The sequence below is a fragment of the Daphnia pulex genome, chromosome 2 (genome assembly GCF_021134715.1).
Source record: "Daphnia pulex isolate KAP4 chromosome 2, ASM2113471v1".
Taxonomy (NCBI): domain Eukaryota; kingdom Metazoa; phylum Arthropoda; class Branchiopoda; order Diplostraca; family Daphniidae; genus Daphnia; species Daphnia pulex.
The window spans coordinates 8375391-8390369 of record NC_060018.1 but is presented as its reverse complement, the minus strand read 5'-3'; the positions used below and the strand labels follow the sequence as shown (position 1 = coordinate 8390369).

Here is a 14979-nt window from a genome sequence, read left to right as displayed (position 1 = left end):
GGATAGATTGCTTCTTAAGAGTGAAGATTGTGGCTGTTACTCCATAATTCCATTTAGATTGATTCACACAAAACACAGACTTTTGAGTTTCCCAGAATACCCAAAAGACAGACATTACTTTTTTTAGGAATTAGTAAGAGTTTTAATGATTGTTTTAAATATTTAAAGTGTAGGTTTTGACGTTTATTCACATAAAAATACCGTACAACAATATCAAATAAGTAACAAGAACTAGGGGATTGTGAAAGAAAGAAGTTTTACAAGAACGTAACGTTGAAGAGACAATATTCATTAAATCGATTTGGATTATTTAATCTTTTTAAGTTTTGTATATAAATTATCATAGGGCAACACGCAATACCTTGTTCGCAAATTATTTTCTTGACATATGTACATAGCCAACATCTGTTCAATTGATAAATTTGAAAAGGCTGTGGCGAGTGTAGATGAGATGAAATAGTGTGGTACAGAAGCGGCTCAATTTCAGTACAGCGCAATTAGGGTTGTACGTTATCTCTATGGCATTACAAAATAACAAATCAAACCAGATATTTAATGTCGAGAATATCATAATATAATGAAGAATGATGAACTATTGGGGAAAATAAATCGTCAAATCTTAGCCATCAATGGCGTTTGGCATAATCTATTCGCGAGACTATCTGGGTTTTAAAATATTGAGAGAATACCTATTAGGTAAGGAATGGTTGGCCACGGTTTTTAAACAGTTGCAATCTAGTCTAGGACGCAGATGGTAGTTTTAGTTAATGTAGTAAGTGCGACACTTATTTTGCCATTCGAAAAAAAATTTGATTTACATGGTATGGGCAAAAGATAAACCATAGTCGACAAATCGGTTACAACGAGTCAAATTAAAATCTATTTTTATTTTTATTTATTATTATTGTTATTATTATTATTTACTTATATATTACTATTGTATTTGTATTTTTTTACATGGAACTTTAAACTTGGGTATCTGATTAAGGGATATGATTTCTAAGAGGTATGGGACAAGACGGGAACGTTCTAAAGCAGGCAGGCGAGGAGTGGGATGTGAGGATTTTTTTCGATAGTGGATACCAGGATTCCCATCCCAGTAAGTCTAATTTATATTTTTACATGGCGCTTTCCAAAAAAAAACTCTATTTTCTTTTTGTTCTTTTATCATTCTTTCTAGAATCGAGTCTCGAGTCACTGGGGAATCAAGTGAATTAGATATCTATTGTTTTCTGTTGTCTTTAGTCCGGGAAAAATGTGTCATCTTCGAATTATGCTGTTGTGGTGGCTGTTGCATCATTCTCTGCAAGAAAATGCTGGTAGAGCGTAACAGGTTGCGTGACTCGTCAACCTCGGGCCAAATCGTTTCTTCTTCTTCAATCTCTCGTAAAAGATCATGATCTTCCAGAGTGGCTAAGGTCGGTACTGGAGATAAGGTCGGACGATGGTTTGGTGTCTGATTGCTCGTGCGATGTGAAGTCCTGTGCTTCCCTACTGTGGTGGGGCTGGACGCAAAGTCACTCTTCAATGTTTTGTTGTTTATTCGGAAAACTGCTTCGTCCGCCTGCTCTTCCTGGGAAGTGTGAATAATACGACTCGAGTGCTGGTGTCGATGCTTTCGCAATGTCGGCTCTTCCATTATTTCACTCAGTGTGTCGATATATTCACTTCCAACGCTTTCCGTTTCTTCAAATCGGCCTTTGATGACACTTGATGGTATCTCGAACACACTCCTACCTTCGGGCATTTCAATGACTGTCAGCTCAAGAACAGGCGAAACGACGTTTGTTGGGTCTAAAATTTCGTCGGATCGGATGGAACCTGTGCGCAAACAGGTAAAGTCATATATGCTATTTTAATAGGATATCCCTCCGTACATCAAATGGGGATCTGTGTGGCACAAAAAAATCAACAACAAACAAAAATCGATGATCTGTTACCTTCAATTTCAGAAGAGCAGTTACGTGGTCGGAAAAAGCGAGTAACTGGCTTGCGCTGACCATCTGTGTCTTCTACTTCTATCGCCAGTCCAAAGTTACGGCCACCTGGAGCAAGCCACCATCGAGCGGCCAATTTAATGTCCAGCTTCATAAAGTTTTCTTCTTTGGCCATAGCCATTTGAGAGTCTAACAACTTCTTCTTCTGGACTGTTTGTATCGCAAAAAATGGAAACGAGAAATGATTATTTTTCGTTAGTAGAAAATCATAATAGCATTGCATATTAATAAATGTATTAAGAATAAAAATATATCGACCATCAAATGTTTTAAAGCTCACGGGATTTTGATTGATTATTCTGTGTTAATTTTTCGGTCTATTTTCATGATAGAACGACCTAAAAAAACCGCCGGAGAATTGAAATTCATTTAAATATTCAAACTATGGTACACCGCCTCGATCCCGAGTAACGAAATGAGTTTGGTAGTTTCCCAGAAGTATGAAAATGTAAAAATGAAAAGAATTACAATGTAACGAATTGCGTAGCATTTCTATTGTTATTCCCAAACAGGAAAGCCTATAGTATTAATTTATTCCTATCTGTACAGTTTTTAACGCTCGTCTGCAAAGTTATGCCTAACACGAATTATTTAATTTAAAAAAGAAATGCAATATGTACCACGGTTTCGTTTGAGAGCGCGAGTATAATTATGAACCGAGACGCGAATTTTCTCTTCGTCCGAAGGCTGCAATGGGGTGTCAAAAAATGGTACGGCTTTCAGCATTTGCAGAGGTTGTTCTAGACCAACGAATCCTGAGCTTGTATCTGCTTTTTCTGGGCCGAGGTTGACTGAAGGAAACGCCTCTCCCTGGCAAAAAAAATATGAAAGTTAGCAGCAGAAACAAGAATACAATCTATAAAAATAATTCCCAGTTCAGGCCCAGTTCAGGCACAGTTGCCTGTTGATTTGTCAATCATATTGTTTCACCTACCTCAACGAATTTAAGTAGACGCAACTTAGCCCCAGTGACAAAAAGTTGGAACCCATTACGAGTCTGAGATTGGATCCCGCTTAGATTGAAGAACAGATGAAATGACAGTGGTGATGAGGATCCTGACGACCAGATTTCTTCATCCGCGTGTTTCGGCCCGTCACCTGTGACAATGAAAACGTAAAACAGAGAAATAAATTGTGATCAACTGCTCTTCAAAATTCATTCATCATACATGATGGTTGCAGGTAACGAGTGCGTTCGTAGAGGTCGACTGTTGCTTCAGGGCGTTGGAACGGAGAGAAAAAAGGGGGAATTGGGGGAGCACCGGGCAATGTCCCTCCCGGTATTGCCGGAATTTGAGGACGACCATTAAGGTTAACAAAACCCAGAACATTTCGGAACACTTCTTGTTTACGTTGAAGAGCCGACCTAAAAATCATCAATCCGAATCAAATGTTTAAAATTAATAGTTCAATTTAAAAGATTGGAAAAGTTTTTTAAATAAAAAAAAAATCGAGCAGGGAAAAATTAATGTAGATTAACAATGCGGAATAAAATAGTAAAAGAGTTAAGTGAAAGTTAATAACAGACTATTGGTTTATTGTTGGAGCATGAAACCGTTCAAAAGGTATGGAAAAAGCGGTCAAGGTAAGAACTAAGAACAGACAAAATGCAAACTAAAGAAGAATGTTACTATGCAGGTCTACGATATTTTCTAGACATTCCCTGTCTTTGTGTATAGTTTTGATCATATATTTCATATCTAGCCTTCATACTTTGGGACCGAATACAAAATATATTCATGCAAGCGTATGAAACATTCCCCTAAAAAAAACAAAGAAAATAAGACTGAGGAAAAATAATGAATAATACAAGTACATGAGAGAATCTATAAATAATGCTGAAATTTAATTCCCGTAACAGTAAATTCTTGAAAAATAATTATCTGTGGAAATAGCTTTGGTCGCGGCTCTTGGGGTACAACTCGTTAACGGCGAGTGTGAATTTATTCTGAACCTTTTTTTGTTTACTTCTCACACGATAAAACTTTTGTTTTTTAAGATTGGCTACAGGAAGATTGACGGATTGATTGTTCCACTGGGCAATCGTTAATGTATGATTCATATCGCCTGAGTGGGCCATGTATTCTCATCTCTTGTCTATTTATGTTGAACTCCTTATTTCATGAGCGTGTACGAACGAGTTTCATAAATGCAGATGAAACACCAAAATAGAACAACAGCAATCACAAAGTAATTTTTTTACTTTCTGATTTTCTTTTAAGTAGAGGTAATAATTTGGTTGCTCGGTAGAACAAGATTTCACGGAATTTCTTTACGTCTTTCTTGATTCTTTTTGTTAACATTAACGGCATGCAAGTGGATGAATAACTAAAATACAAAAATACATGCTGGTCACCGAGTAACGGAAAATTATTCACATAGAAATGATATTTAAAAGAAGTAAATTCTCTTTCAGCATATACGACAGCTTTATGTTCTTAAATCTGGATGTCTTATTACTAAATATGCAAAAATAACAATAACAGAGATCGTATTACAGACTAGCATTAATAATAACACGCTTTTCCATTCGTTATCATTTTTTAGTGTCGACAGTACACTTGAGCCGCCAACGAATTGTTGACTTATAAGTACAAATATCTTGGTTTCGCTCGTACATATATTTTTGAGACGACAAAAACAAATCATCACACACACTAACTATTTGAGTTGCTTCAAATAAACCTATTCCTTTTTTTCTTTTCCTGTGCAACACTTTTGCAAGGCGTTTAAATCTACCATTTCCTCATATGACGTTTTCCCTTGTACTGTTGTGTCGGAACATTTGGTCAATTAAGGGAAATTTGAGAATTAGGGAAATTGAGACATGAGACATTTTTTATGTCATGAGAGGACACAATTGGAAAATGGAACACGTGGAGCGTTTCATAAAAGTCTATCTGAGCACGAGAAGGGCTCGTGCATGCGTCTTCACAGTCGGGCAGTTCCAGACAGGAAAAACTTGGAGCGGTTTGCTTTTTTCCGATTTCCGTCACAGACACGGCACATAACACGTAATGTAAACACAGACGCGTCCATTCTATGACGCACAGACTTATATCGGTCCAGACATGCTACTTTTCGTCGAACCAAGAGGAGCACGGTTTCAAACCCGAAAACATGCGACGTTACAAATGCCAAGAAGGTGGAGAGAAGAAGAAGAAAAAAAGAAGAAGAAGAAAAAGCGAAGACACAAGAAGAAGAAGGAGAAAAACAGAAAGAGCAGAAGAGGAGAAATAAGAAGAAGGGGGCATGTGATGGCAGATGGAGGGGGTTTAGAGGAGATGAGGAATGCAGACACCCGCCACCACCAGCCGGCAAAGAGCAAGGGGAATGAATGACAGTGTCAGCAACACTTCGCACTTCTCCAAAAGAGATGAAGATGAAAACAAAAGTCTATGGATCTTTGGTAAGCCAAAAGAAAAATGAAGAAGAAGAAGAAGGGGTGAGGGTCAGCAACACAAAAAAAACGAGTACTGTGCTACACTACAGTAAACACTATGTGGGAGGAATAACTCAATAAATAATATAGAGGTAGAGGAGCTGTGAAATGCTTCCCTATCAAATTCTCTTTGGTCTTGACCACACTTTCATTTCACGACTTCCGTTAGATATAGTGAAGGCAGTGTCGAGACGCTTGAGAGAAAGAAGGGGGAGAGAGATTTTTGGTATTTTTGGTATCGGTATTTTTCACAAACATCTAATCGTACCACGCACGAAAGTAATTATTGCTACTCTTTTTTAGGGAGAAACTAGTGGAAAGCCACAAAAGGATACAGAAAACATGCAGGCATTGACCATGACTACTTTATGTGTGCTGCACCAGGCTGGCGGAGAGGTGTTGGCCACCGCGCTAGAAATAGGGAAATAAACTACATAAGACATTCATTGACTAACGCGATAAAAAGCAGTCTGCGAGTGCTGTGTGTAGATTGTCAATCGTACAATTAAGAAGTGCGTAAATGGTAAGATCTTCATCATTTTGACATTTTCCCCCTATTTGATAAAAGAGCCAAGATCTCCTAGTTCGTTCCTTTTTCTCCTTCTCTTTCTACCAACCCTTTCCTCATTCTTTGGCGTTGCTTTCCCCATTGTACTACACAGATTGATCAATCCTTGTCTTCCTCATGCAGTCTCAACGTCTTTGGAGGAGTACAAGTAAGTAAGTACAAGATTCATTCATCCATCTATTCATTCATTCGAAGCTTAAAGCTGCAAGCCCCTTCCCGCCGAATACCAATAAGATGTCTGGCCAAAGCCGCTGTATTGCTCAACTTGTAAAACATTTATAAATACGCCCATATAGCTATTGACAAATGAAGGCATCAACTATTCTAGAACTAGGTAGTATATATTTTGTATCTAGTTTGCATGCACTATGCAATAGGATATAAACCAGAGGAATTTAAAAAAAATTGCGATAACTTCACAGCAAAGTTAGAAAATGTGTGTGAGGCCGAAATGTATGGCTTTTATCTTCATTTTTCAGCACTAGTTTACCTACAAAATGTATCTATTTCTAGTCTCTTTTTCCCTTTGAACGTAGAAGATCGCACACGACTAATTTTTTTTTAATGAATACCCGGGTAGCACACAGAATTTGTTTCAGGTCTGTTACAGATCTGTTGATTCTGTAAATCGTTTTAAATGGGACAATCTTACAAACTGTAAAAAAATGCAGGTATGTAACAGATCTGTAATTTAAATTACTATTAAAGAGAAAAAACAAATTTTCGAGTAAAAAAGATACAATTTCCGAGTGATTTGGTATTGAACTATCAATTCAACTATCAACCCCTGATATCCTATTCGGGTACTATACCCATCTGCATCACGACCACTAACTTATGATCACGTAAATGTCATATGTATACCTATAGTGTATAATCATCAAATCATACAACTTGTACACTTATACATTCAATAACCGGTCTGGCGTGTCTCCAAACTGCGTGCAACCTATGACTACTACTCTTATTCACAAGACCGAGATCGGCCCTACACCAATTACAAAGTTTTTTATCTATTTAGGTTAAAAATACTTTTAGTCCGGTGCTATAAAGTGGGTAAACAACATCAATTCCCTACTATAACCTAAGTAAAATATATTTATTTTTCTATTTAATCCTGCTTTCTGCTTGATAGACACACGGAACATGTCGATGCTGTATTACAATAAAAAATAGTGAACATGTGAGAAATGACCTGAAACCTGTCCCAGAACTGCTTTACTCCGTAAAAACAAATAACACATAAACATATGGAAAATGGTCTCACCAGAATTCTGTTTTCGAGAGATAAAACAGATCGGTTCAACAAGTTTGAAAAACACACTTTAACCGAAATCTGTAAAACAGACAAAATCAAGGCAATAAATTTCTTGTGAAACAGAACTGTATCAGACCTGACACGGATCTGTTCACAGGTACAGTACCCACCCCAAGTTTGGAAACACGACGAGTGTTTCCGCGCTTTTAACATGGCGGCTTACAGGCCAAAGTTTTCCCCTTTTTTGGCGATAACTCACGTTTAAGTTATCACAAAGAAAAACTAAAAAATCCTCTTGTAGAGGGAGTAACATGCTTTCACCATGATTTTTTGAAATTTTTGTGAATAGCACTTTACCCGCGAATCCATAGATTTTCAGTTTGGAAACATTTGCGTTTCCGCCTTATGTTTCCATACTAAAGGGTGTGGCACTTAACAAATTGCCAAAAATTAAAATTTGTAAATTTCAAATTGAAACTTGCACCAAAGGTAGATGACAAATTGGGCAAAGTTTCAATTTTTTAAAATAAATCACTGATTTTTGGCGATTTTTGAAATAAAAAAGGTTGATTAATTTTGATGGTGCAGGGGCGAAATCCTTGCCCGGGGGAAGAATGGAGGAAAAAGAATGAGGAAGAACATTGAGGTCCGGCGGTTTTCCCTCTTGTATTCTTCCCTCGGGGCAGGATACGCTCCATGCGACGCGAGAAAAACACAAAAATATAATTTTAAAAAAAAATCGCCAAAAATGCATGTTATTCCCTCTACAAGAGGATTTTTTAGTTTTTCTTTGCGATAACTCAAACGTGAGTTATCCGAGTTATCGCGAAAAAAAGGGGACACTTTGGCTCGTAAGCCGCCGTGTTAACAGTGCGGAAACACTCGTCATATTTCCAAACTTAGAGTGGGTCCACTACTGTATGTAAAATGAACCGTAACAGCAATTTGTAACAGATCTATTTGCTACGGGGAATAGCCTTAGCGTGAGAAAAGATTGTAAAACATGACAGCGCAATCTTTGCGAATTGGAATCTTACAAATAACAAACATTCGACTTCTAAAATTTCGTTTATACCATCACCACGTGACCAAAAAAGCACGGGGGTGGGGAGTGGGTGGAAAAACTCGAGCCCCATAAAAATATTAAGGAAGAATTCTGATGGGTAAAAAAAAAATAACGACGAAAGAATAAAGTAAAGGAACAAGATATAACTTCCGGAAAGACTGAATCCAGCTAAATTAAACAACACAAAGTAGAACGTGTGGGCGAAAAATGTGTACCTGAATAAACCTGAAACCTCACCTGCCTCTTTAAATTTTGATCAAAAATTTTGATCACGTATGATAAAAATTTTAGCGATGCAATATGTTATGTTGCGTATTATATAATAAATTTAACTCAATTATGAAGAACGGAATGAAGAAGTAAGCAATTATTTCATTCAGTATGAAGACAGCACAGAAACAGGATAGGTTCTAGAAATGGAATGATTATTCAGAAACTGGAATATCCGCGTTTTCCTTTTTTTTTAAATACATTTAGAGACTAGGCCATTACAGATTTCATCATGTTTGTAAACCTTGTTAAAAGTATTAAGCATATGCTTTAAGTGTGCTGCTGTGTATGAGTACTGTTAATTTCTCTCGACAATATGTCCCATAGGGGCGCCCCGTGGCGTCCTTCCTTAATCCTCATACAACGTCTATCATTCCTCTTTGCACTCTAACATATATGGAAACTTATAACCAAACGTGACAAATTCAGCAAAAATTGTTATTCATTGTTAAAAAGACAAGGCTGTGGTTGTGGAAATAAAATTTAAATAATCCCTTGTTCATTTTTTTTTTTTTTTGCTATGACGCCTATGCAAAACTGCTCCGTAATTCGTTAACATGATTCTCTCCGCCTGACTTTTCTCGATACACATACAGTATATAAAAAAATACTCATCAGAAAAGAGTTATGGATGCTAGTTGATGGTCTTGGTTACTGCAGTAGGCTAGGCGTAATCTGGTTACGAGCGTGTAATCTTGTAACCTGTATTATTACCTTTTTTTTATTTATAATTTTCAATCATTAATTTGACAGGTTTTCTTGTGTTGTGGAAGACAGAGCCAAACACGAAATCAAATCAATATAATCTGTTGCTATTTCTAGCCAGTAGAAAACAGCACCCCTCGGGTGTAAACCCATGCTCGTCACTTCAAGAGAATTTCTATAATTGAATCCTAGTCATGAAATGTTAAGTCTATTCCTTGGAACGCGTAAAAATAGCTCTCCCTTTTCCCCAAAGCCAACATGAAAGAATAATTACGCCAGAAACAGGTGATCTTGGCACACTCGGCTGATTACATGCGATTACACGGTTCTAAATTCTGCTTTGCTTGTGTGGGACTTGCTGGGATGTCACTTTTAAATATATAACTTTTTCATCCATCTCGTTGAATCACTTGTTTTGATCCACTACTTCCACTTTGGATTTTTCTTTCGCTTCGTCGATTGCCTTTGACAATTTGGTGTTCCTGGTCATTCCCGGTTGTATCGCAGTCAATAGCCTGAAAACCCACTCTGATGTGCATGCCCACCCACGAAGGTTCACATTAGTAAACTATTTCTACAGTATCTATGTTTTCCCAATAAATTTCGCACTGCTGATTCCGTGAAGCCTTTCTTCAGCCTAATCGACACCTACGTAAACTGAGGCAGCAAATATGTAATCAATTTGTGGGCATCAAAATGAAAAGCAATTGAATCGGGGTGTAAGTCATCATGCCCACCATCGAAAAAAAAAGAGACGCCCAGAAGCCAAAAAATCACGACGCTCAAAAAGTCAAGAGTTTTGGTGTGATTATTATCGACCCGATTTACCGAATGGCTTTTCCCTCCCACTACTGAAAGTGACCACTTGACTGGATTGACGCAAACCAAAGCTGCCAACAAAAAAAGACGAGGGCCACGCTGTGCGAAGCGAAATGTCACAGACATAGATTTGCTCACTCGTAGGCCGTCTATTCATATACCGCCGGGCACGAAATATCTCAATTTAAAATCGGAGCAACAACCAGCGTTTTGAGTGGGTTGACAAATATTAGGCAAAATAAAGTGAGTGCAGTCATGGCTGTTCTTCAAGAGGAAAACTAGCCTGCCCATTTATTCCTTCATCGCAGCGACTAAATTTACCAACGCAATTTAAAGGCTAGACAGATTACTAAATACATACAGTCCCCTCACAAAGTTTGGAAACAACTTTAAAAAATTATAAAAAATTGAAATTAATCAATTTTTACTTGAAACTTGCACCAACGGTAGACGACATAGTCGTCTACATTTGGACAAAGTTTCAAATTTTTTAAATGAAAAGCTGATTTTTGCCGATTTTTTTATTAAATGTTAATTTTTCTTCTCACGTCGCGTGGTGCGTATCCTGCCCCGAGGGAAGAATAGAAGAGGGAAAACCACCGGACCCCTTTGTTCTCTCCAAATTAATCGGCATTTTTTCTTTAAAAAATCGGCAAAAATCAGCTTTTCATTTAAAAAATTTGAAACTTTGTCGAAATGTAGACGACTATGTCGTCTACCGTTGGTGCAAGTTTCAAGTAAAAATTTATTAATTTCAATTTTTTATGATTTTTTAACTAGCATACACTTTAGCTTGGAAACATATGGCGAGCGCGCCGATGTTTCCAAACTTTATGTCTAGCACTTTGGGGATAAACTTCAATTTACTAAAATCTGAAAAAAATCATGGTGAAAGGAAATTCTTTCCTCACCAAGATGATTTTTTTAAATTTGCTTTGCGATAACTCAAACGTGAGTTATCGCGAAAAAAGGGAGACACTTTGGCCCGTAAACCGCCGTGTTAGAAGCGCGGAAACACTCGCCGTGTTTCCAAACTTTGTGAGGGTACTGTATAGGTCTACACAATTTAGCAAGAAATGTCTACATAGCAATGGAAGATAAGTAGGTAGTATAGCGCCCAACTACTTTGAACAACACTTCCGGCAACGGCATGCGCGTCATTCATACGCTATAAATATGTAGTTTATTTAAATGAAAAATGCGAGGCGACGGGTGAACAAATTATAACCTCCCCTCGCTAAAGCAAACTGGTCCGTTAGCAAAAATTTGAGCTTTTAGTAAAAATATTAGCTAATGCGGAGCTAATGCAGCATTCAGCATTCGCTTACAAGTTACTGTATTATTGCATTTCATTAATTTTGCATTTACTAGATGAGAAACGACGAGTTGCCATTCATCAGTGGTCGCCACAGGCAAGTCAAATGTAAGTATAAACGCAAAGCTGCAGAAAAAATAGCTGCGGTATTTTGTAGTTATAGCCTACTTTACTACTATAGATAGATAATACGTGGAAATGTTTTTACTGAATGCAGGATATTCGAGGATATTACAAAATGGGGAATTGTGGTGTCATCAATGTTTCCTTACCTAGTGCTCATATTAACAGCCACATTTGATCTGAAAATTAAAAAAAGGAAACAACAACAACAACAGAAAACCAATTTGGAAACAATGAGAATAATAAAAAAAAAAAACTTCGACTATTAATTAAATAATGGCCATTACTGCAAGACGTTGGGAACCCAAAATTAAGTATTTTTTTCATATTTGTATAGTGACGGTAAAATATAGAATCTGCGTAAAGTTGACGTCTACTGCCTGTCATTAATATAATCATGTTTTTGTGAATTTATCTGATGTACACACTTGCACTGATCTATAGAATCCCAATAAAATGAAATACTGATAACTTGATAATGCATAGTACATCCCTTATTATTCGAGCTAGAGTCTAAAAATGTATATTACAGCAACAACCTAATACCGTATATCTTGCGCCACTCGATCGGCAAATACGGATTGGCAGACTATAATATCATTCAGTGTGGAATGTTTGCGTGTCAGCAATATCCTGTACGTGACGGATTGCGCCTTTAGCGTTCATGCAATTGAAGTCCGCAATAAAGACCCATCAGACACTGCCACCCACACAGTGGTGAAATGTAATCAACTCTAAACGACAAAAGACTAATTACTACTATCAACCAAAATTAATTAAAGCGAATGTAGGTGTCTTGGTGATGGAGTGCAACTTAAACAAGCAATCACACAAAATAATAGAAATTACTGACTTCTGTAGTAACCATATTTAGAACCTAAGCAGCAATCATTTTCCAATCTGAATTTCTAATTGCTGAACTATCGTAGCGACCGAATTATTTACTTGTGCAACTCACGAAACCAAATTTCCCCGTTAACAAAAGAAAACAGTAAATATTTAAACAAAAAAAATTATAGAAACAAAATGAGGAGTAAATCACCTAATTTCGAGCCCAATTACGCGAAATTATTGTGATACTCCCACATTTCCATCGAATTTTTAGAGAATTCAAAAATAACGTGAACACCAAAGTGAAAAAAAAGCTTCAAAAATTTTAAGAAGCTATTACCTGTTGCGTTGATGAATGATGCTGATTTGAGCGTCATAAGCGGATGCAGGTACCGCCACTTCCGGATGAGCAGCATGCGACGATGAATGCTGTTGGTGGTGGTGTTGTTGCTGGCGGCTGTTGGCGGGGAAATTATGGTGATTGACACTGCTGGAATGGCGGATGGCGAGCTGCTTTTGGCGAGAGGCTTCGACATCTTCGTTGCTGACGTTGAAGAGACGAAGAAGGTCTTCGCCGAGCGGCGACGACGAGGACAAAGCAGAAGGGACGGCAGCCGTGCCGGACAGCGGAAGACACTCGATCATCGTCAGCACATGAACCAGCACGAAACAGATCAACAATCGACGAGCCGCCACTCGCTCAATCGGACAAACAAAGGTTTTCATTTTTTTTTTTTTTTTAATTACAGCTCTTTTTATCGCGCTTATCAAACGTCCAACCGAAAGTAATAGCCAATGAAACAATTAACGGCAGGGAACTATATAATTTTAAATGCAATTGAAACCCAAAATGAAATGACAAGCCAGATGCAAGGAAATTCAACTGAGTTGGAATCTATAGAATGGACAGTCAGAGTTAACAAGTTGCCTTTCGATGAACGAATGAAAACCGTCAGTGACAAAAAATTGAAATCAGATGCAATAGAGAGAGAGAGAGAGAGAGAGAAAGAGAGAGAGAGGTGCAAGTGGGCGCAACTTTTTCGGGGAACGCCGCGCGGAAACGGCGGGAGTCGGAGTGAGAATGGAGAGAACGATAGCCAAAACCCGACTATAGAGACTGGTGGAGTGCGAGAGAATGGTGAGACACGGCGTGCGCTCAAGTGGAGGCGGAAGGATGGACTGAAGGCGGGCAGACGTTTCGGGCCGGTGCAAAGTCTTGAGGGGGTCCGGGACACACACACAGGCAGCAGCCGAGAGAGGGAGGAGGAGGAGGGAGTGAAAAAAAGAAGAGGGGGGGGGGGAGGAAGAAGAGATGGTGAATGGGAAAGAAAGAAGGAAACAAAAATGACGGAAAGAGAGGAATATCTGTACTGTGTGTTTCTGTCTAGATTCACACTCTCACACACAAGTCCGAAGAGGTTGCTTGCTTTCGTTTGGTCGCTGTGTGGGTCTGTATGTGTAGACGCAGGCGAACGTGTTTGATGTGCGTGCTGCGTGTGTGCCTGCTGTATGGGTATGGCGTATGGCCGTATGTATTGGTGATATTGGCGGCGGTGATGGAGCTGGAGGCAGCCCAAAGCTTCTCTCTCTCTCTATCGCCTTGCCAGAGCTTAAGCTCTTTTGGGTGAGTGGGCGTTGAAATATATAAGATACGGCAAGGAGAGAGAGAGAGAAACTAGTAAATAAAAAAAAAGAGAAAAAAAGGAAAAACAAAAAACGGGCTTGAACGTGTTTTTAGTCTTGGCAAGCCACGGAGATGAGTGAATAAGTGAATGAAGCGGGCGGGCCGTCAGACATTTCACAACACTTCTTTTCTCCGAAACTAATGCCAATATCCGACGGCCAAAGAGGGAGGGAAACAAATTCATACATTCATAAAAGAAAGAAAGAAAAAGGGAGAGAGAAGGACAACAACAAAAAATAAGATAGAGTATTAAAAGAGAAGAAAAAACTTGATTGTAAAAGAAGAGAAAAGAGACAAAAATGAAGAGAGAGAAAGGGCGGGATTGAAGAGCGTGGGATCTCTCGGCATTGATGGCCTGCTGTGGAAACACTGTCTTTCCACTGGAAAGACAGCTGCTGAAAACACACGTCACGTCACACGTCAAAAGACATGCGGTTGCGTCAGCATAAGTCGTCTTTTATGATCACTCGGTATTATTATCCGACCGCTCTTAAAGTCTCGGTCTGAGATCTGGTGCAAGTGACGTATACGTCGCCATAGTCCTTTTGACTTTACATTTATTTCTTTTTACGCAATACAGGCAAGAAAAGGTGACTGACTGATTGCAAGATCGAGTGGAAATGAAAAACAAAAAAAAAAAAAAAAAAACATTTTAGCTTTTCATCCAGACGGATCCAGATATGGTTTTCATTTTATTTAGTTTGCGTACGTTGCACATCACATTGGAAATTCCACTATTACCCGCTATTACATGTGCACATTGATGGCTCTTTATATCGGGTTTCGTGAGCCGATAACAATTAATGCCGATGCGATCGTTGAGATACAACCATAAAAAAGTATCACAATAATTACGTAAGCAAAAAAACCCGAGCTGTGTACAGATTTTACAACTTATTGT

The 14979-nt window shown here is 38.3% G+C and overlaps 1 protein-coding gene across 2 annotated transcripts; it reads right to left on the bottom strand.

Annotated features, from left to right (window-relative positions):
* Positions 1-161: 161 nt before the first annotated feature.
* LOC124205250 lies at positions 162-13646 on the bottom strand. Of its 2 annotated transcripts, XM_046602641.1 has the most exons (7): positions 12735-13646; positions 11713-11742; positions 3167-3363; positions 2932-3095; positions 2618-2807; positions 1941-2147; positions 162-1821 (listed from the first exon to the last, which is right to left on the bottom strand). In XM_046602641.1, the coding sequence occupies exons 1-7, from the start codon at positions 13118-13120 to the stop codon at positions 1223-1225; spliced, it is 1773 nt and encodes a 590-aa protein (XP_046458597.1). In that variant the 5' UTR covers positions 13121-13646; the 3' UTR covers positions 162-1222. The 2 variants fall into 2 exon arrangements, with proteins under 2 accessions (XP_046458597.1, XP_046458604.1); XM_046602648.1 differs by lacking the exon at positions 11713-11742 and having other exon boundaries at positions 12735-13645.
* Positions 13647-14979: the final 1333 nt, after the last annotated feature.